Source organism: Coffea arabica, chromosome 11e (genome assembly GCF_036785885.1).
Source record: "Coffea arabica cultivar ET-39 chromosome 11e, Coffea Arabica ET-39 HiFi, whole genome shotgun sequence".
NCBI classification, from domain to species: domain Eukaryota; kingdom Viridiplantae; phylum Streptophyta; class Magnoliopsida; order Gentianales; family Rubiaceae; genus Coffea; species Coffea arabica.
This window is the reverse complement of record NC_092331.1, coordinates 48,101,982-48,124,363: the sequence shown is the minus strand read 5'-3', so window position 1 is coordinate 48,124,363 and position 22,382 is coordinate 48,101,982. Positions and strand designations below refer to the sequence as shown.

At 35.1% G+C, this 22,382-nt stretch overlaps 3 protein-coding genes across 3 annotated transcripts; all 3 read left to right on the top strand.

Moving 5' to 3' along the window:
- The first annotated feature begins 1,387 nt into the window (after positions 1 to 1,387).
- LOC140021612 (uncharacterized) lies at positions 1,388 to 11,674 on the top strand. Its single transcript, XM_072072874.1, has 10 exons — positions 1,388 to 1,629; positions 7,725 to 7,827; positions 7,934 to 8,038; positions 8,111 to 8,294; positions 8,389 to 8,630; positions 8,750 to 8,956; positions 9,049 to 9,141; positions 9,212 to 9,316; positions 9,398 to 9,768; positions 11,428 to 11,674. Exons 2-8 carry the CDS (start codon positions 7,729 to 7,731, stop codon positions 9,218 to 9,220), a joined length of 939 nt encoding a protein of 312 aa, XP_071928975.1. The 5' UTR covers positions 1,388 to 1,629; positions 7,725 to 7,728; the 3' UTR covers positions 9,221 to 9,316; positions 9,398 to 9,768; positions 11,428 to 11,674.
- LOC113693045 (uncharacterized) lies at positions 3,790 to 7,470 on the top strand. Its single transcript, XM_027211631.2, has 4 exons — positions 3,790 to 6,029; positions 6,121 to 6,423; positions 6,524 to 6,611; positions 6,703 to 7,470. The coding sequence occupies exons 1-4, from the start codon at positions 3,790 to 3,792 to the stop codon at positions 7,468 to 7,470; spliced, it is 3,399 nt and encodes a 1,132-aa protein (XP_027067432.2).
- Positions 11,675 to 14,065: 2,391 nt separating the features above from the next.
- Positions 14,066 to 15,688, top strand: LOC113693047 (phenylcoumaran benzylic ether reductase POP1-like). Its single transcript, XM_027211632.2, has 5 exons — positions 14,066 to 14,372; positions 14,466 to 14,600; positions 14,712 to 14,975; positions 15,076 to 15,265; positions 15,385 to 15,688. The coding sequence occupies exons 1-5, from the start codon at positions 14,190 to 14,192 to the stop codon at positions 15,555 to 15,557; spliced, it is 945 nt and encodes a 314-aa protein (XP_027067433.1). The 5' UTR covers positions 14,066 to 14,189; the 3' UTR covers positions 15,558 to 15,688.
- Positions 15,689 to 22,382: the final 6,694 nt, after the last annotated feature.

The following is a 22,382-nucleotide window of genomic DNA, read 5'->3' as shown; positions in this document are numbered from 1 at the left end:
ATTAATATTAAAGCAATAAGATACTCTACATCATGAAATATTAATTTAACTTAGCAAGATTCAAGTAACTTAATATTTTCACAATTAACTTATTTATATATAAAAAATTATGGTCACATACTTATTTAAGAACCAACAATAATAAAATTTATTAAAAGTCAAAGATGCAAATGCGACAAGTATATATAACAATCAAAAGCACCATAAATAATTCAACTCGAATAAATTTGGTCATTAAAATAATAATTGTTTAAAGAACCAATTGTTTAGACTCATTTTTGAGAAATTCATGCAATTTGGGAAAACTTGACACTACAAGAAAAAAGGTCATTAGTGACAACATTTCTTTGTGACGACAAAAAGTTGTCACAAATGAGGTTGTTTAGTCACGACTTTGAAGGTTGTCACAATTGACTCAAAGCAACTGAGTTTTCAGTGACAACCTTTAATTGTCGTCACAAAACTATTTCGCGCCATAGGACTTGGATGGCGCGAGATTTGCGATAGTGACGACTTGATAAATGTTGTCAGTAATTCTACCGCTTTTTTGGACAACTTTTCATTGTTGTCACTGTTTATGTTTACTGACGACAAATTTTTGTCAGTAAAACTATAGCGTAGTTAGTGACAACATAAGTATTATCACTAACTTGAACATCTCTAATGCATTTATTTAATTGTGAGCCTCAATATTAATTTAATTTTTATAAAATTTGATGATTTATTAACTATGACTTTATTTAATTGTGAGCCTCAATATTAATTTAATTTTTTTTAAAATTTGATGATTTATTAAACTAGTCATAGTTACTTAAATATTAATTTAATTTTTTAAAAATTTGATGATTTATTAAACTAGTCATAGTTACTCAATAGGTTTTTAACTGAAAAAAATTAATGAAAGTTTCTAGTTAGAACAACTATATAAACTATTACAACTTGAGAAAGAATATATTTACTAGTTCTTTGAATTTAGCAAAAATTTTTCATCCATTATAATTTTTTGATAAATATGTTAAGAAGTAGTGATTAGAAATACATTAGTAAATTTAATTAAAATTTGAAGCTAAAAATTCACTTGTAATATTAATATCGGATCAACTGTTTGATGTCATAAAAAATTAACTATTTGAAGCAGATCCAAGGTGCATTTACCGCTTGTAATATTTCAACATAATTTTCTCATCCATTATGAATATTTTTACAAAAATATTTAAAAGTAGCAAGTAATATTATATTAGTAAAATATTAATTCAACTAAAATGTTGGAAACTAAAAAACGTTGATTGAAATTTTGGTACTGAACAAGGGGGAAATCTAAGGAATTGAAATTTCATTCAAAGTCAATATTTTGAGGAGAGGCGCGGAAACACTTAGAACACTTAGAACGAAATAGCCAACACTACCAGTATCCTAAAGCCAACACTACCAGTATCACCGAACAAAACACACACTATCAGTATCCTAAAGCCAACAGCTAACACTTAGAACCAACCGTAGCACACTACTCCTCGCCATCTCCTCGCCGAAACATCTCCTCGCCCGTCTCCTCGCCATCTCCTAATTGATCTTGGCTCGGAAATGATCAAATAGAAGACCACATTTAGCAGCAACTCTCTACCAAAAAAGGTATGCCGATTCTCTTTTTCCTCCCTAATTTTCCCCCAAATGTTTTGCCCTAATTTTTTTTTTTGCCAAAAATTTCAGTCCAGTTTTTTGGGTTTCATTTGATTTATGGATGGAGTCATCTCCTCCTTTTGGATTCTACTTACTTGTGGGTTTTACCCTTGTTAATTTTTTGTCAACATTTTATTTCGGGTATGTATGGGTTCATAACAGCCTCCTAACATACAGGCTGTGGCTACACAGATTTAGCCCTTTCCTGATCCCTTGAATTCCTCAACAATTGTGGCTACATAGGTTGTGGCTAATTGAGATTGTAGACGAGTTTTTGTTTTGCATTGCACACAGTAGATTGATATATAGCTATCATGCTAATTGAGCTTGTAGACGAGGCTGTGTTTTGCATTTTAATTCCTATTCGCAAGAGTATATTGAAACAATAAAAGTTCTTGATATATAGCTATCATGCTCTGTCCATGGCATGGGGCCTGAAGAAAATTGATAGAGATGCTTTGAATGTATTTTGGACTTTCCTTCTTGTCCAGATGGTAAATAACAATTTATGGATACTCGCACCAAGAAAAGGAAAAAGAAAGAAAAAATGTCTTATGTCTAGGACCCATAATAACTCAATCACAGCAAATGCTGGATGAAGACTGTCCTTATTGAGGAAATATTTCACTCGTTTTCTTCTTATTTTTATCTTGGATTTGTGTATCAATTTGCTTTCAAAGCAAATCCAGATTAAAAAAAATGGGATGTTGACTTGTGGAAAATGTGAACCAATTAATGTTGAATATTGATTTGAGTCCCATTTCGGATGGTTTTGTTCCTATCCATTTATTATCATCACTTTTTTTTTGGAATAAAGCAAAGTGGTCATATTGTTGTGCTCACATTATAGTATTATACTTAACAAATTTGAAAATTAGATAACCTTCATTGAAGATTTTATAAAGTGGCTTTATGGAAAATTCTTAACATTTATAACTGCTAAATGTTGTGGTGTCGTGAAGGCACCAAGTTACCACGTTACAACTGGTAAGTTTACTTATGTAAGATGTAAATTCTGTTAAGATAGTAGATGAATTTTTGATATCTTACCATTAGTATGGCGAGATTTAGTACTTACATACATTTCAAAGGGTGCACAATACAACTCTCACTGAAAATTAATCAAAACTGCTAATCATCTGACTGCAAATTTTGGACCCAAAAGTAAAATTGTAGACAACCTCAAACACGAGAGAAGAACAGATAAGCATGAAAACATTAAGCGGGAACAAAAGAAAAAGAAAAAAAGAACTAGACAAACTACTATCAAACTTTTGACTGGGGTAAAAACTTTAATGGTGCCTTTTCCCTAATTGGTCTTTCCAGGGCCTTAGATAACAATGGCCACTGATTGCGCTAGTTTGTTAATGTGATCTTAGTGCTGTCCCCAAAAACCTCAACTGAGATCTCACAAGGAGCTAAACTTGCCTAATTAAAGTAAGGGTTATTTATTCATTAGATACTCATTAAGAAATAATTCAAGTGTTAAATTTTAGAAAATTAAAGTTAAACAGAAAAATGCATAAATATAAAAGAAAATAATAATTGCGAATATGTATATTCAGATGATAAATAACATGTGATTAAAATATTTTAACTAGTGTTTAATGAGATAAGAACACCTTTTAAAATATTCTACCTAGACTTAATTAAGAACTAATAACTTTAGAGGGATACCCTTTTTAAAATTTTTATACTGCTCCAGGTAATGATAGCCATTGATTGAACTGGTTGTTTGTTACTGTGATCTCAGTGCCGTCCCAGGAAATCTCCACTGAGATCTAATAATTAAATTTCTCCCCTGTCCTTTTCGTTTTGTTGTCTTCTTTATGAACCAAAAGTTGTTTCCTTTTTGACAAGAACGTCCAGGTGTATTTGTGACATGTTTGACAGTTAGTTTCCTTTTTGTATTTATGAACCAAATGTGTAGTTGTGACATGTTTGAATTTACTAATAGCTGTGTTGTATTTTGTTTAATTTTTATTATTGTTGTATGGGAAGATTAATTTCCTGTATTGAGCTTAATTTCCTATATTTATTATATGTGTTGTCTTTGTAGTATCATGGTTGCGTATTTTTTTGTGTTAGGATCAACAGTGGTTGTGAAAAAACATGGATAGGAGTTGGATGACAATTAAAGATTACTTGCATCCTAGATATTTGGCAGGAGTGAAAGAATTCGTTGAATTTGCTTATTTAGGCAAGGATCCCACATATAAGCTCCCTTGTCCATGTAAAGGGTGCAACAACTTTGAGGATCAAACTATGGAGGTCATGAAAAGTCATTTGTGTGGGGGAATTGTTGAGAGCTATACTAGGTGGGTATATCATGGTGAAAGGTTTGAAGATTCTGATGAGGATGAAAATGATAACATAGTTTTAGATGAAGAAAACAGTGAGTCAGATGATATTCAAGAAATGTTAAATGACGTTGGTACTGCAAACTTTGGCGAGAATTGGAGAAATTCGGGGGAACATAATAGGGATATACCAAATAAGCAAGAGGGGGAAGCAAGTAAGTTTCTTAGATTATTATCTGAAGCTGAAAAAAGTCTCTACCCGGGTTGTGATAAGTACTCAAAACTTTCCTTTGTTGTCCATATCCTTCATTTGAAAACTATGAATTGGTGGACTTGCAAATCCATCGATATGCTGCTGAAATTCCTCATTCAAGTCTTCCCCATGGCATCAATTCCTAGCTCATACTATGATGCAAAAAATTTAATTCGTGAGCTAGGACTCAAGTGTGAAAAAATACATGCATGTGAAAATGATTGTGCACTTTATTGGAAAGAAAATGAAAGCCTCGATCACTGCCCAAATGAAAAATGTAAAGCACCTCGTTATAAATCCCCGGGTTCTAAAATTCCTAGAAAAGTGCTTCGCTATTTCCCCTTAAAATCAAGGTTACAAAGACTATTCATAAACAAGGAGATAGCTCAAGATATGAGGTGGCATAAAGAGAGACGCGTTCCCAAGGAAAACACAATGACACACCCTGCTGACTCAATAGCTTGGAAGGAGTTTGATAACAGTCACCCATCTTTTGCCGAAGATCCTCGTAATGTTAGGTTGGGGCTTTCAACTGATGGTTTCAATCCCTATGGAAACATGAATAATGCATATAGTATATGGCCTGTAATCCTTGTTCCTTACAATCTACCACCTTGGAAATGCTTAAAGGACCCTTTTTTCCTGTTATCAATGATTATTCCAGGTCCTAAGTGCATAGGAAATTATATGGATATATTTTTTAGGCCTCTAATTGATGAGTTGAAAGAGTTTTTTGACACTGGCTTTGAGACTTATGATGCAGCCGTGGGAGAAAAATTTATGTTACGGGCTGCTCTATTGTGGACTATAAGTGATTTTCCAGCATATGCCTATTTGTCAGGGTGGAGTACGAAAGGTTATAAGGCCTGTCCTATTTGTTTAGATGATACAACCAGTGTATATCTGAGAAATGGATTAAAATGTTGCTATATGGGGCACCAGCGATTTTTGCCAGCGGACCATAAATGGCGCAGAGAAAGAAAGTCATTTGATGGCAAGAGTGATCTTAGACAGCCTGTTAGAACTTTATCCGGTGAAGAAATCTTTGAACAACTTCAAGAGTTTGATCAAATGGTGTTTGGTAAGGCACCTGAATTGCTTAAAGAGAAGAAAAGAAAACGCATGCAAAATCAGTCAAATTGGTTGAAGAAAAGCATTTTTTTTGAGCTGCCATATTGGAGTACTAACAAAATTAGACACAACTTGGACATTATGCATATCGTGAAGAATGTGTGTGAAATTTTGTTGGCTACAGTGATGGGTACGGGACACAAAAATAGGGACACTTGGCAAGCTAGAGAGGATTTGAAGGAAATGAGATTGAGGGAAGAATTGCATCTTCAAACTCAAGGGGATTCAAAGGTGATGCCCGCTGCATGCTACACTCTTTCACGCAGCGAAAAACAAAAACTATGCCAGTTTTTGAGCTCACTCAAGTTCCCCGATGGATTTGCCTCAAACATATCTCATTGTGTTAAGCCAAAAGAGTGCCAAATTTCAGGGATGAAGAGTCATGATTATCATGTATTCTTGCAACGTCTACTTCCATTAGCAATTAGAGGCATGCTGCCAAAGGATGTTTCCCAAACTTTGGTAGAACTAAGCAATTTTTTTAGGAAAATTTGTTCCAGGACTCTTTATGTAGATGAGTTAGATGCACAGGAGAAAAACATTGTTGTAATACTCTGCAAACTTGAAAAAATTTTCCCTCCAAATTTCTTCGATGTAATGGTCCATTTACCTGCTGAAGCAAAACTTGCTGGCCCAGCACAATACCGGTGGATGTTCCCATTTGAGAGGTAGTGTAAAGGCTATTTTAAGACTGAATCTTCTTTTGCTTCATAGGGTCGTACTGCTGTGACATCTTATGGCTGCATTTTTGTGACACAGAAAAATGGGTCAATACAAAGGTTATGTGCACAACAGAGCTCGACCGGAAGGATGCATTGTTGAGCGTTACTTGGATGATGAATGTCTAACATTCATTTCTAGGTACTTGCACAATGTTCCTACAATATTTAATGAACCAGAAAGAAACACCGAACGCTTTGAGGCTGCTGGAAAGTTGTCTATTTTTTCTGGAATGGCTCGGCCTTTTGGGGCAGCAACATTTTGTTGCTTAAGTGAATCAGAGTTGATGAAAATACATTTATTCATCTTGAAAAATTGTGAAGAAATTGATGATTACATAAGGTAATAAATTTATTACCTTATGTATATGAGAAGTGTTATATGTTTAGTCAATTATAGCACTAACCGTAGCACATAGATAACTAATAATACTATTGTATAGGATGCACAAAGAATTGCTTCAGCAGCAAAATGTGTCGAATGTAGAGCAGATGCACGATTTAGAGTTTCCAAAGTGGTTTGAAGATCGTGTAAGTATGGAACAAACTACTAGAAAACTTGTGGTATTTATATAGTTGTTAATTTGTTCAGTCATTCTAATTTCTTATTTGGGTTATATAGGTCACTTACATGCATACACAAGGCAGATGCTGTGATGAATTGTTGTCTTTGGCCAAAGGACTGGATTTTAGAGTGATCAAATATCCTGGTTGTAATGTCAATGGGTTTAGATTTCATACCAAAACACGTGAGGTAGACAGAAAAACCCAGAATAGTGGCATTATGGTGAAGGGTGAGCATGCTGATGTAGAAATAAACTTCTATGGTGCTATTACAGATATCTTAGAGGTTGAATACTCCTTCAGTCAAAGCCGAGTAGTTCTGTTCAAGTGTGATTGGTGGGACTTGAAAAATAGCTCATGTCTTAAAATAGACAAACAGAGTAATCTAAGCAGCGTCAATTTGTCAAAAAAATGGTATATAGACCAGCCATTTGTATTCGCTTCCCAAGCCGAACAGGTCTTTTACGTAAAGGATATGAGGCTTGGAGGTGATTGGCATGTTGTCGAGTCAGTCTGTCCACGTTCATCATATGCTGTTCTTGAAAAGGATGAGGATAAATCATGTGAAGAAGAAGAGGTTTACCAAGAAGATTATCTTGAAGACCTAATTGGGGTTCAAGAGAATGTCGATTTGTCTAACTTGAAAAGAGGTGATATGCTAGCTGATGAAGCTGTAGAAACTGGCATCCTAAATTCTGATTCTTCAGCTAAACATGCCAGGAAAATGGATGATTTTTTTGTTGATGATGATGAGATTCAGCAATTGAGCTCGAGTGAAGATGAAAGTGAAAAATTTGTAGAAAGTGATGACTATGAGTCTGACTAAACGATGTTGTAAATAACATTTTCAGTTTCTATTTATAGTTACCATGTAACTTTTGGTTCAAATCAAGTGTATTTCTTATCTTGAATTATTTTTAGTCACTCTTATCTTCTAATTTGCAATATCTATTGTAAAATACAAGGCATATTAATTAAGTTCCTCCTTCGGGTGAGCATGCTGGTAATTGTACCTTGTCCTGGCTTTTTAGACATATTTAGTCTAAATGCATGGCTGATTGATATCTTTTTATCATGTAGTTACATGGCTGGGCCAGGGAAGAAAGGAAAATGTCCTATGCGACCAACTCGAGGTGCTGAAATACCTAATGCAGCAGAAGCTAGAGAAAAAATAGGTGAACAGGTGATGAAAATTGACTTTGCTATGTACTTGTACCTTCACTTCTTTATACCATTGGTTTTAAACAATTAAGCATCTGCCCTGCTGTGTATTTCTTACTTCACTATAGCAAGTTGGTGGCCCAAAAGGTAGTCTGGCTAGCAATGCCAATAATGGTGCTGAATTCAGCCTATCTAGAAAGTCAGTTCAAATTCGCCTATTTGATGAGACTGAGGTTAGTTCTTACTTTTGGTAGTTGGCAATATTTGAAAAATACATTTCTAATGTGTAGTTGGCTGGATTTTAGGATCCTACTACCTCAAATGGTCGCAAAACTACTACAGGATCATCAAGACATGAGTTGACAACTCCTACATCTATTGAGCAGCAAAATACTACTCCTACTTCAGTACAAGTCGGATCTAACCAGTCCATTGGTTGTGGAAGTGACCGGAATAATGAGAGCGATGATGTTCAACAGAATGATACCGGTATATGAGATTTACTTGTAATTTATATTACACAGCTAATTTCATTTCAGATTTTTCCACTCACATTCATAACTGTGTACTATGTTTTGGGTAGGTGGTATCAATGTAACTAGGAAAAGAGGATATACTCGCAATATTGCACTGTCCAAGGAAAAGAAGGCCGGCAAAAAGGTAAAAGTCCAGGTCTCTGAAGTTAGTGGAAGAGTAATTGGAGAAGGGGCACAACAGTACATCTCAGAGGCAAGTTGTGTCATTCGTAAATATGGCAAATGGAAAGCAGAAAAATGGTCCAAACTCCAAGAATCTGATAGAGAAGGAATGCTAAAACTTGTTAATGTAAGTGAAATTGTTTTGAAGGCTTGTTTTTCTTCTTGACTTGGTAACAACTAGTTCTGCAACAGGTCATTTATGCACTTTTTCTGACATTTACAATAAATTTTTCACTCATATTTCAGAATAGTTTTGCTTATGATGAAGGAGAACATGTTAAGCCAGCACTTCTTAAGCAGTTAAATACACAGTACAGAAGTCGACGATACAATTTTCACAAGATTTTCAAGAAATTTAGTACAAAAGAGGAAGCACTTGCAAATCGTCCACAATATGTTGAAGAATCTGATTGGATTTACCTTTGTGACTATTTCTGTAGTCTAAATTTTATGGTATAGAGGCCGACTTTTGATCATTTACTATTGTTCTTTCTCATGTTTTTTGTGTGTTAAATTTTGATCATGGCTGAACTTGATAAGTGCAGAAGATAAGTGAGAGGAACAAGATCAATAGATCAAAGCAAAAAACTGCTCATACAGCTGGAACAAAATCCTTTCTTCGTCATAAAGCTGACCGGGTATTTGATTATCTTGAAGACATGTCTTTTGGATTGTTTAGGCAGGTTATTTAACTTCTTATTGTAACAGGAAGCATAAGAAGGGAGGGAAGTTGGACCAATAGAACTTTATGACATCACCCATTACAGCAAGAAGAAGAATGCAATGGTTGACGAAACATCTGCTATGAACTTAGTAAGAAAAATGGAATTGCTACTCTAATATTGTTGTACAACTCTTATGAAAGTCTAACTTCAGAATTTACCTTTGTGACAGAGCATGATGAGGGAGAAAAAGTTGGAATCTAAATCCAGTGGTGCAAATAGGACTGAAGAAGACATTTCCATTGAAGTAACTGGACGTGTAACCGGATACGTACATGGCCGTGGTCCCTCCAAAGCTGGAATAATTGCCCAAAAGCTTGCAGAGATAGATGATTTCAAGAAAAGAGCAGAACAAGCGGAGAAGCGCTCAGTTGAGCTGGAAATAACAGTCCAATCTCAACAACAACTTATGGAGAAGCTTGTGAACCAGCAAAGTGAAATGCAGAACCAACAAAGTGAAATGCAAGATCTCCTTAAATCTTTGAAAGCACAGCTGCAAGCCAACAAGTAAGATGATGAAGGCACATCTGAACGAACTGATTGGTAAGCAATTTTCAACTATATATACTTGTCTAAATAGATATAATGGCTGCTATGGTTTAAAGTTAACATAAGTTATTGCAAATTAGTTATTGGTAGGTGACAATATTAACTTGTAATATCAAGACTGAGGAGGGACATTTAAGAATTACTTCTGTCAACTCAAGGTTCTAATCAGCTGGTGTTTTGATCCTGGGAGTACATTTGTGGCTTTATCATAGCTTTGTTATCATGAAACAATAACATTACACAAAAAAAAGCTTCAATAGTGTTTCTGTTTCATGATATTAATTTGAGGAGCACAGAAGGGCTAAAGAATAGAAAAGATTATTATTGTCATTTGGCCAATGAGTTAGCTAAAAACTTAAAATATTGTCATGTTTAAGACGTTTTATGGTCAAGATACAGAAACGCTTGCATCTTGCAGGTTTCAAAGGTTCATGGCAATTCTGGACCTGTCTCTCCCTTTCATTCTTGTGGGTGCCACTTATTATTCTCAGTGTTTTGAACACAAACTAGTGTAGTGTCTATGTCACTACTGGTCGTTGTGGACAGAGTAGGAAGATTTGATATCTTCTTACTAATTTAGGTTAGGAATGAACAGCAAAAACAAAATACTGATTTAGCTTTTTGAATACTTGCTAAACATTAATGTCATGCAATTTCTAGTTAAGCCTAATGATTTGCTATGTGGTGTCCTGATTCTAGTTTTTCTGTTTTGCAATGACATTTAGGCTTTAAAGCTCAGACGGAAACTTTGGCGCTCCTAATTACCGCCTTTACTCTGGAAAATCCTTTCTTTCCTGGTTGAATTTTATCATGGCACTGTCTTCTTCATTCCCTTTGTCTCTGCTGACCAAAGCTTCTGATTTCTTGTTAGAAATATGGTGCAGAGAATTTGCTGTTCTGTCTCAGACCCTTCGTTTCTGAAATTAGCTCCTACTTAGTTGCCAAAAACTGTTGTTCTGATGATATGTAAAGTTGCAGATGGAAATGGTAAAGTAATTCAAGTAAAGAACTAATTACTAGTAAATTAGCAAACATGAACCTGAAGAGGACCTAATTGTAGCGTTGACAGAATAACCATCTTCAAGAAGCCTTTTGATCAACCATAATGCCAAAAAGTCCAGTTCCACCTGTTACACATACTCTCCCCTTCTCCATCTTCTCCCCTTCCATTAATTTGTGTCCGTCTAGCCTTTAATACCAGTATAGTACTGTTTGGTCTCTCTGCAGTGGATTGTCAGTTTCAACTTGAAGAATTAATGTATTTCTAGTATAGTATTTCACTTGAAGAATACCAGTATAGTACATGCGAAATGTATTTCCTTCAAGTAGTTAAAGGGAATCTTCCTTGTTAGTTAGACTGTTGTGCTGAGTCAACAATCAAGTAGTTATTTTGTTATTCTTGAGCTGTATAAGAATGCAGAAATCTGGATTGGGCAATATGGAAAAATCATTTTGAATAATATCTCTCTTTCTTCTTCCTCAAGTCTAGTTTCTCTCCCCCTTATCACTCTATTTCTGCTGCAATTGCTGCATTCATTACGGTAGTATCAGATTAGTGAATGCTTGTTACTTTTGTTGTTTATTTAGCAATTAGAGACTGTTTTGCTTTTGTCACCTGATAACTTTACTAATAACTTTACTACTTTATTGCAGATATATTGCTCATTTTGGAGGTTTCGAAGAAGATTAGCAGTACGGCTTACATGTCGGCTCAAAAACTGTGGTTATAGTACTGTCTTAAGTTTAGAAAATGTTTCAGAAGCGCAGGAAATGTTTTGGGACTTGGAATATGTTTTTTAGTGCAGCCTTGACTTATATGAGTAGTATTTGTTCTACTCAAACTTATGAAACTATTTGTACTATGATGTTGCACTTATTTATGACATTTGAATATTTAATATATTATTTTGGCATATTCTATTGTAATGGGTGCCTACATTTGTTATTTATTAAACATTGCTGATATTTTCATTTTTTAGATATTATTGTAGTAGGAAAGTCATGTGTAAGGTGTTGTAAATGAGTAGTATTTTTCTAGGCAGGATGTCTTTATTGACAATTGTTATTGTCACTCAATCAAAACTGTCTATTGATAAGGGATTGTTGCCACAGTTGATCAGGGGTTTATTGACAACAAAGTTGTCACTAATTCCCCTATGCCCTCACTATCGTCCCTTCATGCATCACTTGCATCACTGACAAGATAAGGTGTTGTCACTAGATTTATAGCTTTTACTGATGACATATGTTGTCATAAAAAGTTTCATTCACTGACAACTCTAAGGTCGTCACTGTATACTTTCATCTTTTACTGACGACATAGATTGTCATAAAAAAGGTTCTATTTACTGACGACTTTAAAGTCGTCACTGTATACTTTTACCGACGGAGATTCAGTGACGACCTTGCGACAACAGAAATGTTGTCAATAATGGTCATCAGTGACGACTTTTTGATTATTTGTGACGAAAAGTAGTTATCACTGATGACCAAAATTCTTGTAGTGTGAGTAATTCACATGCAAAAATACTTTTAAATGACCAATTTAAGAATATTTTGCAATAATTAAAATATGAGTCCTCACAGGTGCACCACACACCCATATGAATTTAGAGCAAATCACATATTGAGGCACATTGATGGGAGGCAAGGTTTGAATCCTTAACCTCCCACCCCACAATTAATGTGGTGGCCAACATTATGCTCTTCTTGTTCACTCCAACATTTTGTTCAACATCAGCGCTTACTTTAGGTTTGGTCATCACTGATTTGGGGACGAAATCCTACCACTGAATGTCCCACATGAGTAGTTTCACTTCACAAGGACATTCAATTGACTTTGAGCACCTTTCTCTTTCGCAATTGCCAAGCACCCCAAGACATTGCGCATCTTGGCCAATAAGACTCCGTTAGTGCTATGATTTTTGAGGAAACCTCGTGAGAATGTTCAACTGTCTAATCTTCCGTTGATTGGTTCTTGGAGCATTTTAGAAATTTCAGAAGCCGATAAAGCATCAAAAGGAAAATTATTCTTTGAAAATTATAGTAAATTTATCTATATTTTTAGTTCCATAATTTTCAAATATGTTCGTACTATACATGTACAAATTTATATGAGTAATTTTGCCGAACACGCCGAATTTTTAATCGTACCTTTGAAAATAAATCTTGTATAATATGCATACATATACCTCGTATTATACCCATAGCATATTTTACAATCTATGCCCTTAATGCTATAAATAAAATACGTAGGAAGTTAAATGAACAAATTGACTACATATCATCATTTGAGGATCTAGCTTTCAAAAATCACATTGTCCATAGGTTAGGACATGCCCAAGGCTGGTCTAGTGCACACTGCACAGTGCCTTGTAAACATATTTTAACATGCCCTAAGGGTTTAGCACTAATTGGACAAGCTTACCAAGTCGGATATTAAACAAATTAACTAGATTTTTAATTAGCGAAGCTCTACCATCTTTAATTATGTCCTTGGGATGAATATTTAAGGGTTGGAAGTTGCATTAATCCAAAATGCACAGAAGTTAGCTCAAAATACCACCTGGCCCAACAAAAATTAATGAGCAAGAAATTCAAAAAAAAGAAAAAGAAAAAAGAGAGACCCTTAAAAATGAGAGATTTATGGCTAAATTCATCCTCATCCATAGATTGTGCCAAAAAAATTAATAAATCTCTTGATTGACTCCATTCCTTTACTAGTTTCTGAATTGTAGTGTCTAAACAAACTGTGTCTATTACTTATATTAATTGTATTGTTTGGATTAAATGCCTATGAATACAGGCTTCTATCAGTATATGATGAAATATAAACAAAATGTTGTTCTTTTCATTTGGTTTTTTCTCATGGTATCGGTGCAAATGAAGAGATTCTAGCACATTGTTTAACGTTTAGTACTAAGTTTATGCTCTTTTTTTTTTTTGGTTTACTTCAACATTTTGTTCGTCAGCGCTTACTTCAGGTTTTGTCATCACTGATTCAGGGAAGAAATCCTACCGCTGAATGTCCAACGAGTAGTTTCACTTCAAAAGGACATTCAATCGACTTTGGCCACCTTTCTCTTTCGCAATTGCCAAGCACCCTAATACATTGCGCATCTTGGCCAATAAGAATCCATTAGTGCTATGATTTTTTGAGAAACCTCGTGAGAATGTTCAACTATCTAATCTTCCGTTGATTGGTTCTTGGAGCATTTTAGAAATTTCAGAAGCCAATAGAGCATCAAAAGGAAATTGCAGCGACAGGGCTGCCTGCCAGTTTGAATACTTTTTCCTCTATAAATTAACCGTGCACGAAGCTGCAGCCTATAGGCACATTTCTGCATCTGTTCAGCTCATCAATTTACGGTTTCCATCCAATTTTGCAGCAGTAGTCTACCATCCCAGAGTTGGAAATGGATGTGAAAAGCAAGATTTTGATCATTGGGGGCACTGGAAACATCGGGAAATATGTAGTGGAAGCAAGCACAAAAGCTGGGCACCCAACGTTTGCACTGGTCCGAGAAAGCACAATTTCAGATCCTAAGAAGGCAGCCATCATCGAGAGTTTCAAGAGTTTGGGAGTCATATTTCTTCTTGTGTGCTGTTATTTCTTTCTTCGTTGTCTAAATACTGTTTCAATTTTTTTTCAAAAAATTATAGAAACTAACGTGTACGCATGGACTGAACAGGGAGACCTACACAATCATCAGCAGTTGGTAAATGCAATCAAACAAGTTGACATAGTGATCTCTGCAGTCGGGGGAGATTTGGTAGCTCATCAAGTTAAGATTATTGAAGCAATTAAAGAAGCTGGAAACATCAAAGTAAGCACAATACAGTGTTACAAATTCTTTCTTGATTTTTATTTTTTGCGTTTGTCCCTTTGTGAGTTGTGACTTCCATATTCCTAAAGAAGGAGCAGTCTTTGGTTTCAGAGATTTTTACCTTCTGAATTTGGGGGTGATGTGGATCGTGTGCATGCCGTTGAGCCTGCTGCTAGCTTATGCAAGACCAAGGTTGAGATCCGCAGAGCTATTGAGGCAGAAGGGATACCTTACACTTATTTAGTATCTAATGGATTTGCTGATTACTTGAATTATATCCTCAACAACTTTGGAGACACTGGTTCTGCAAGTCCTCCCAGAGACAAAATTGTCATTCTTGGTGACAGAAATCCAAAAGGGATCCGAAAGAAGCTTGTCTGCTGCATTTCTTGATTGGTTTAGTATCATGTTTTAGAGTTCATCGTTCTCAATTTTTTCTTCAATTTTATGTTTCGTTGTAGTTGTTTACACCAAGGAAGAAGACATTGCTGCATACACCATCAAAGCAGCAGATGACCTAAGGACTCTGAACAAGAGTCTGTACATTTCACCACCTGCCAACACTTTGTCCTACAACGAAATAGTATCATTGTGGGAAAAGAAAATTGGCAAGACCCTCGAAAAGACCTACGTTCCAGGGGACGAAGTTCTTAAGAAAATTCAAGGTCATCTAACAAAAAGAAGAAAGTGCACAAGTTGCTAATTTTAATACAATAGCATCTACTATTATTAACACCTATTCCGCGTTCTAATCAAATTGGTTTCTTTTCTGTATCTTTCGCAGAGGCTTCAATGCCATTAAAATTGCTCCTGTCTTTGGCATACACAGTTTTCGTGAAGGGAGAACTAACCAAATTTGAGATCAAGGCTTCTTTTGGCATGGAGGCAACAGAGCTCTATCCTGATGTTAAATACACCACACTTGATGAGTACCTCAGCCAGTTTGCATCAAATTAGCTTAGATGCTTTCAGATTAGCTCTACAAGATTTTTGCAGCAGTTTCTTGTGTACTACTAGATTTTTTTCTTCTTCCAGATGAGGATTGTCATGAATGTGATCGAAATAAAATCTGCCCTTAATTTGTATCCCGTCTTTTGTGTACTTGGGTTGAATTCTTCCAACTTGAAATCATCATCTGGTTGCCTCTGAGTATCCTTTCTTGATACTAACCACCTGCCTTATGATTTGGATCCCTTTTTGGCCGAGGCTAAATTCCGGACAATGCAAGGCAAATTATATACTCCTCGTCTCCTTGGTCCCGAAATTGCAGAAAATATTGAGATACACAGGCATAGTTGTGCTCATCTGATTGAGCTCTTTTGAGACCTGAGTTTTCAGGAAGTGGACCATTTCTCATCTAAACAGTTGCCTAAGGCCAAATTATCACAAGAAGCACACAGAAAACAAATTTGTAGCTATTTTGAACTCTATTAATTTCCGAATTTGAGTCAAAAGTCTTGTGCTTGATCTTGATGTTTCTCCACAGTCGCGATTTGATTTGGATTTCTATTTTTTTTATATAAATTTTGAGATTGTATGTTATAAAAAAAATATCAACATGAAACATGCTTTGAGGTTGTAACCTATTTGTTTAGGAATTAAGATTTCTTCACCAAAACAAAAAAGAATATGTCATTACTAAGCTATTAAAGTCATGATTAGGTTTCCCATCACCTAAAAAATGATATATAAAAAATAATTTGAGAGCATGAGAGCATGTGTATTCGTTTTGTGCTGATAAAAAAAAAAACTAAAAATGACCCCCCCAAAAAAACAATACCAAAAAACCCCACCAAAAAAAAAACTAAATATAATAGCAAAAGGTGATATTCATACATTCCCAGTGGTTAAGCACTTTTTAAGGTACACGGTTTGTAGCTACATATCCTCATGCTTATTCTTGTCATCTACCTCTGTTTGAGTAAATACTGCAGCAACAGGGTCAATACAGAAATTAACATGCTCCCCAGGCTTGATCTCAAGTCACTCATCTAGTTCCTTGTTGGCAGAAAAACCATGCTCCTTTGGTATACTAAACAGCAAAAATAGCAAAGATGTTTAGTATGTGAGGATCTCAAAATTGCATTAATTTCTGAAAATTAAAATCAAAATATTATTTAAATGTTGAAATTAGTAAATAATATGTATTTATATTTAATAATGTGTATTTATATTATTAATGATGTTTTCACTTATATAAATGTTATATTTTAATTTACATGAATTATTAAAAATTTATTTGACGGTTCGCGTTCGGCTAAGCATTAGGGTGAATTTTTGCTCACTAACGCGCAATGTAGCCCTAAGTTGAAATGTAGGGTATCTAGAGGTTATAAAAATGTACAACTAAGTTGAGGAAATGTTAAGTGGGGAATTCCTACCAGTAGATAAAATTCTCGCGCGTAAACGCGATTCAATTCAAAATTTCCTCACCCTTAATGGCAGGCCCAAAAGTCAACAAACCTATACCTTTAGCTTACCTTCATTTTCAACCCATCTTATCCCAGCTTTCACGTCCCTATCTTCCCTCCAAATTCTGATCTTCGGGTGCAAGAAAGAAACAGGAGCCGCTGCTCTTCCACAGCTTCCACCGATTCTCCATCTTCACTAACCTTCAACTCCTACCTTCACCTTCCTTTTCCAGCATCAACCTTTACTCTTTGCTGCTGCCTCGATCGATCAAGAGGAAGGAGAAGATCGCTGTTCCTGCTGCTACTCTCGCTGCTCCTGCCGCTGCTACTACTGCTGGGTTGTTCGGACCTGGGTGAAGGAGAAAAACCAGCTTCCTTTTTCTTCCTTCCACCAACCACAGAACCACCCCAAGCTCACCAAAAACCCCAGAACCCCAGCCCTCTTCATCTTCGGTCGCTGTTGTGCTGCTGCGGTGACAGGTCAGACAAGCGGAAAAACAGAGTGCAAGGGTCACTACAAGAAAATTGGTCATCAGTGACAACTTTTCTCTGTGACGAAAAAAAGTTGTCACAAAAGTGGATCCTTTATTGACGACTTTCTAACTCGTCACAAACCTCTAATGGGAGCCAACTCATTTGTGACGACTTTTTCGTCACTAGTAAATTCCCGCCAAGATTTAGCAAGAGCGCGGCAGTGTTTAGAACACACAATAGTGACGACATTAAGAACATCATCACTATTGCTTGGCCTATTTACGGACGAGTGTTTGTTGTCGTCACTGATCACTAAAAAAAAAAGTTATTAGTGACAACATTTTGTAGTGATGACAATAAGTTGTCACAAAAGGAGTTTCTTTAGTCGCGACACCTAAAGTTGTCACAATTGCATCAAAGCAACTAAATGTTTAGTGACGACCCGTTATTTTCGTCACAAACTACACTGCAAGAAATATGGTCATTAGTGACAACATTTTTTAGTGACGACAAAAGTCGTCACAAAACGTGGTTGTTTAGTGACGACAAGGAGAGTTGTCATAATTGCTCAAAGCAACTAAGTATTCAGTGACGACCTTGAAAAAGTTGTAACTAAAATGATCTATATAGTGACAACTTCTCATATCGTCACTGTCACTCTACCGATTCGGATTTAGTGATAAGAATTAATCGTCACTGTTTAAAGTACTTATTTCTAAGTCACTTTCATTAATTCTACTGTGCCACCCTAACTTTTATAATTTAGCCCCAAATGTTGTAAAAAATTCCATTGATTCCATTATGATACCTTAACTTTTACAATTTAGCCCCATATGTAGTACACCGATTTCTTTAATTCTATTATTACTCCCTAACTTTTGTAATTTAGCCCCATATGTAATTCACCAATTTCATTAATTCTAGTATGACACTCTAACTTTTACAATTTAACCCCCATATATAATACACCAATTTTATTATTTCTATTATGGCACCCTAGCTTTTACAATTTAGCCCCTATTTTTTTATTAGGAAATTGCGAATGGTATCTTGATAAACTATGCATAAATATTTTATAATTTTCTCAAACTTAAGTAATAATTTGTTATAAACTCTAAAGATATATCTTTCATTACAATAGTTATAAGGCAGGCAGGTCTTTTTATCAATGGAATAAGAAATTTATGCCAGATTTATCCTTTGTACTACATGCCAAGTAGTATTAGCAAAGGAATAACAAAGTACTACAAAGTAATTAACAAAATAGCCTTCAGGGAGTGTAGTTTATGGGCAAATAAGTATTATCTATTCAAAGTACCAACTTTTTACGGGCATTTTACTCTCAAACATATAATTTAAGATAAATTTATAAATGTTTGTAAGTAAAATTCAAAAAGTGTTACACTGATTTCTTACAAAACGAAAACTGGCAGGTTATCTTTTCAACATAAATTAAATTTTTTTAAAAAAAGAAATGGCCCAAAAAGTACCAACTCTTTGTGGGTTTCCTCCATTACATGAACAAATATTCTGCTCTTTATAGGCATTTCACTCTGAATCATTTAATTTATGTTAAATACATAAATGTTTGTAAGTAAAATTCAAAAAGTGTTGCACTAATATTTTTATGAAAGGGAAACTGGTAGGTTTTGTATTTAATATAAATTAAATATGTGAAAGCAAAAAAAAAAAAAAAGAAATTACCCATAAATCTATGTCTTGCAAATCTATACTAGTAAAATAGTTTCAAACAAAATTAAACATTAAAATAAACTGTAATTTATACACATTAAAATATCTGTAATTTATACACATTTTGCAACTACTACTTTGTGTTTTTCTCTGTAATGAATTTTTTAACTATTGAGAACTTAAGTTTTGTCTTGCAAATCTATACTAGTACAATAGTTTTAAACAAAATTAAACATTAAAATAAATGTTTGAAAAAGAACAAAAGTACATTTATCACTTGCAGTAATGTAACAAAATTTTCTCAACCATTATCAATATTTTCACAAAAGTATTAAAAACTAGCAATTGACAATATTAAAAACTAGCAATTTAATTAGTGACGACTTTTCTTGTCATTATAATCTTGAATAAATTAGTGATAACATTATGTCATCACTAAATTTTCTTTGATTTTGACTTAACAATAATGTCTTATTAATAGCATTTGATTATTTTTAATGAAAGTCTGTTATAACCATAGAATTTGACTTTCGTTATTTTCAATTAATGATGTACTTTAGTGCTGCAATTATAAAAAATTGCAGGGCTAAAATATTTGCAAATTATAAAAGTATATTTTCCCTTATATGTAATTAACAAATTTTGCCACCTATATTGATGAAAATTTGTGTTTTTGTACTAAAAAATAAAGAATAATACTATAGCAATAAAATCTATGCTTCAAACCAAATTAAAAATAAAAAAAGCATGATGATTGGTCTCAAATGTTGGGAAAATGATTATTTTTATTGAAACTATGTTATAACCATATAATTTGAGTTTAATTATTTTCAATTACATGATGTTCTTTAGTGCTGCAATTGTAAGAAATTAGTATAAAATATTAGCAAATTATAAAAGTACATTTTCAATTATATGAAATTAACAAATTTTGCCACCTATGTTGATGAAAATTTTTATTTTTTGCTAAAAAATAAAGAATAATACTATAGCATTAAAATCTATGGTTCAAACCATATTACAAATCCAAAAAAAAACATGATTTTTGGTATCAAATGGAGGGAAAATGAGTGAAGTCAAAATTTTGATCAAATCATAGTGAAAGTGCCGCGCAACAAAAACAATATCCAAAGCAAAGCAAAGACCAAAGCAGCGGAACACATTCTGAAAACAAAAGCAACGGAACACTTGGTCTGAGTTAAAGCAACGGAACACTTGAGCAACACAAACTTTTACCGAGCTGAAACAAACAAGCTTCTGCACTGAGCACAAAACAGAGCTTCCGCACGGCACCTGATACTTTCACCCACACAAGAAAAATGGGGGGGGGTCTGATGACAGAGAGAGCAAGAAAAATGGTGGAAAAAGGCTTCGGCTGAGAAGAGGAAAAAGAAAGACAGGAGGAAATAGAGGGAGCTGAAGGGAACAACGGGCGAGAGGAAAAAGAACAATTAGAGAGGGGAGCTTGGTCTGAGGCTAGAGGAAAAACAAAGGGAAAGAAAGAAACAAAAAAGAAAAAGGGGGAAGAAAGCTTCGGGAGGTTGAGGAAAACAGAGAGAGTGGCGGCGGACGGCTGCTAAGGGTAGGAAACAAAAAGGAGGAAAAAGGAAAGCTACGGCGAGCTGAAAAGAAAGAAAAACAAAAAATCAGAGAGGGAAGGTTTCAGAGGAGAGAGGAGTAAGCTAAGAGGAGAGGGCGGCGGATAGAGCTAAGAAAAAACGGACAAAAGAGAGAAAGGGCTAGAGGAGAGAACAGGAAAGCGCAAAAATGAAACATAGGAAAAGAAACCAAAAGAAAGCAAGGGAGAGCTAGGGGCTGAAAGGAAGAAACAGAGATAGAGGGAGCTTCGGCTGAGGTTTGGGGAAGCAGAAAAACAGAGGAAAAAGCCGAAAAACAGAGGATAAGGAAAGGGAGGCGGCGGTAAGGAGTGAGAGAGGGAGGAAGTTGTCGGTTGGAGCAGAAACGAAAGCGAAGGAAAAACTAGAGGGAGAAAGACCAGGCGGAGCCGCCACATTCCGTCGGAATCCGCCACTGTCATCCACGAACCTCCACCGTGAGAGATCACTGTAAGTTAATCTTCTCCTTTACATTTCAGTTTTTTCATTCGAATACAAACTCTGAAAGTTTTCGGAGCATGTCTGCCGATGAACATGCCATGTTTGCTGTTAGTTTTTTGTTTCAAATTTCATGTCAATTGTTCATGGCTTTTTCTGGATGTTGATTGGACTGAAATTTTGGGTTTGCTGAAAATTTTGGGGCCAATTATAGCTTCAATTGAGTAAGGAAGTAGTGAAGTTTCCAATGCCCCTAACCTGTTCGATGAAATGCCCAACTGAGTTTTCTAATTGAAAGATAACTGGTCTGCATTTTTACGTGTGAAAAAATAAATGATGAACATTCGGTTGGTTTTTTGTTTGTCCGAATAACCAAATTTTGGATTGAATGCCTGTGTTTCCGATGGATTTTTGGGGTTGATTAACTTCAAGTGTCCAGTTTTTGTTGTTTGCTTGGAGTGTGGTTCAGCTGAGCTACACGACTGCTAATAAAATAAAATGGGTGGAGAGTTTGTTGGGTGATTCTGTTTTGGTGACATGTCCGGACTTTGATATGCTTTCTCGAAAGTGGTTGAGTTAGAAGTGGATGTTCATATCATGTAGCTGCATTTTATTTCTTCCTCTCCCTGTCCCAAGTTCACGCATTTGAGTCTGGTTGATGACTGTGAAAATTTGATTTGAATATCATATATGTCATTGAGATTGGCTAGATTTCTGCCATTCGGGTTTGTTTCACTACCTGCTATTCGGGTTTGTCTTTTGATCTGATGCTATTCGGAAAATGATGCTTGGGGTTACATGTTGTTGATCCAAAGTTACATAAATCAAGCATGTTTGGTTTTTTGAACTGTTTGGCATGAATATATCTAAGCTAAAATGAAAGAAGCAAAAAGCTGCTGCATTCTTATTGCTGTTTTCCTCTCTGCTCACTGAGTTTTTGCACATAAATTGCTGTTTCATCTTATGTTGAAAGAAAAAATGGAATGTTTGGTGTTGAGTTTGCATTTTTGGGTCCAAGAAAACATAAACTAGCTTGAATGTTGACCAAGTTAGCTAGATTTCCCTAAAGATCCAGAATAGTGTATGGTGTTTATGTATGCAAATACATGTTGGGAACAAAAATGCATGTCTATGTATAATAAGCGAGTTAT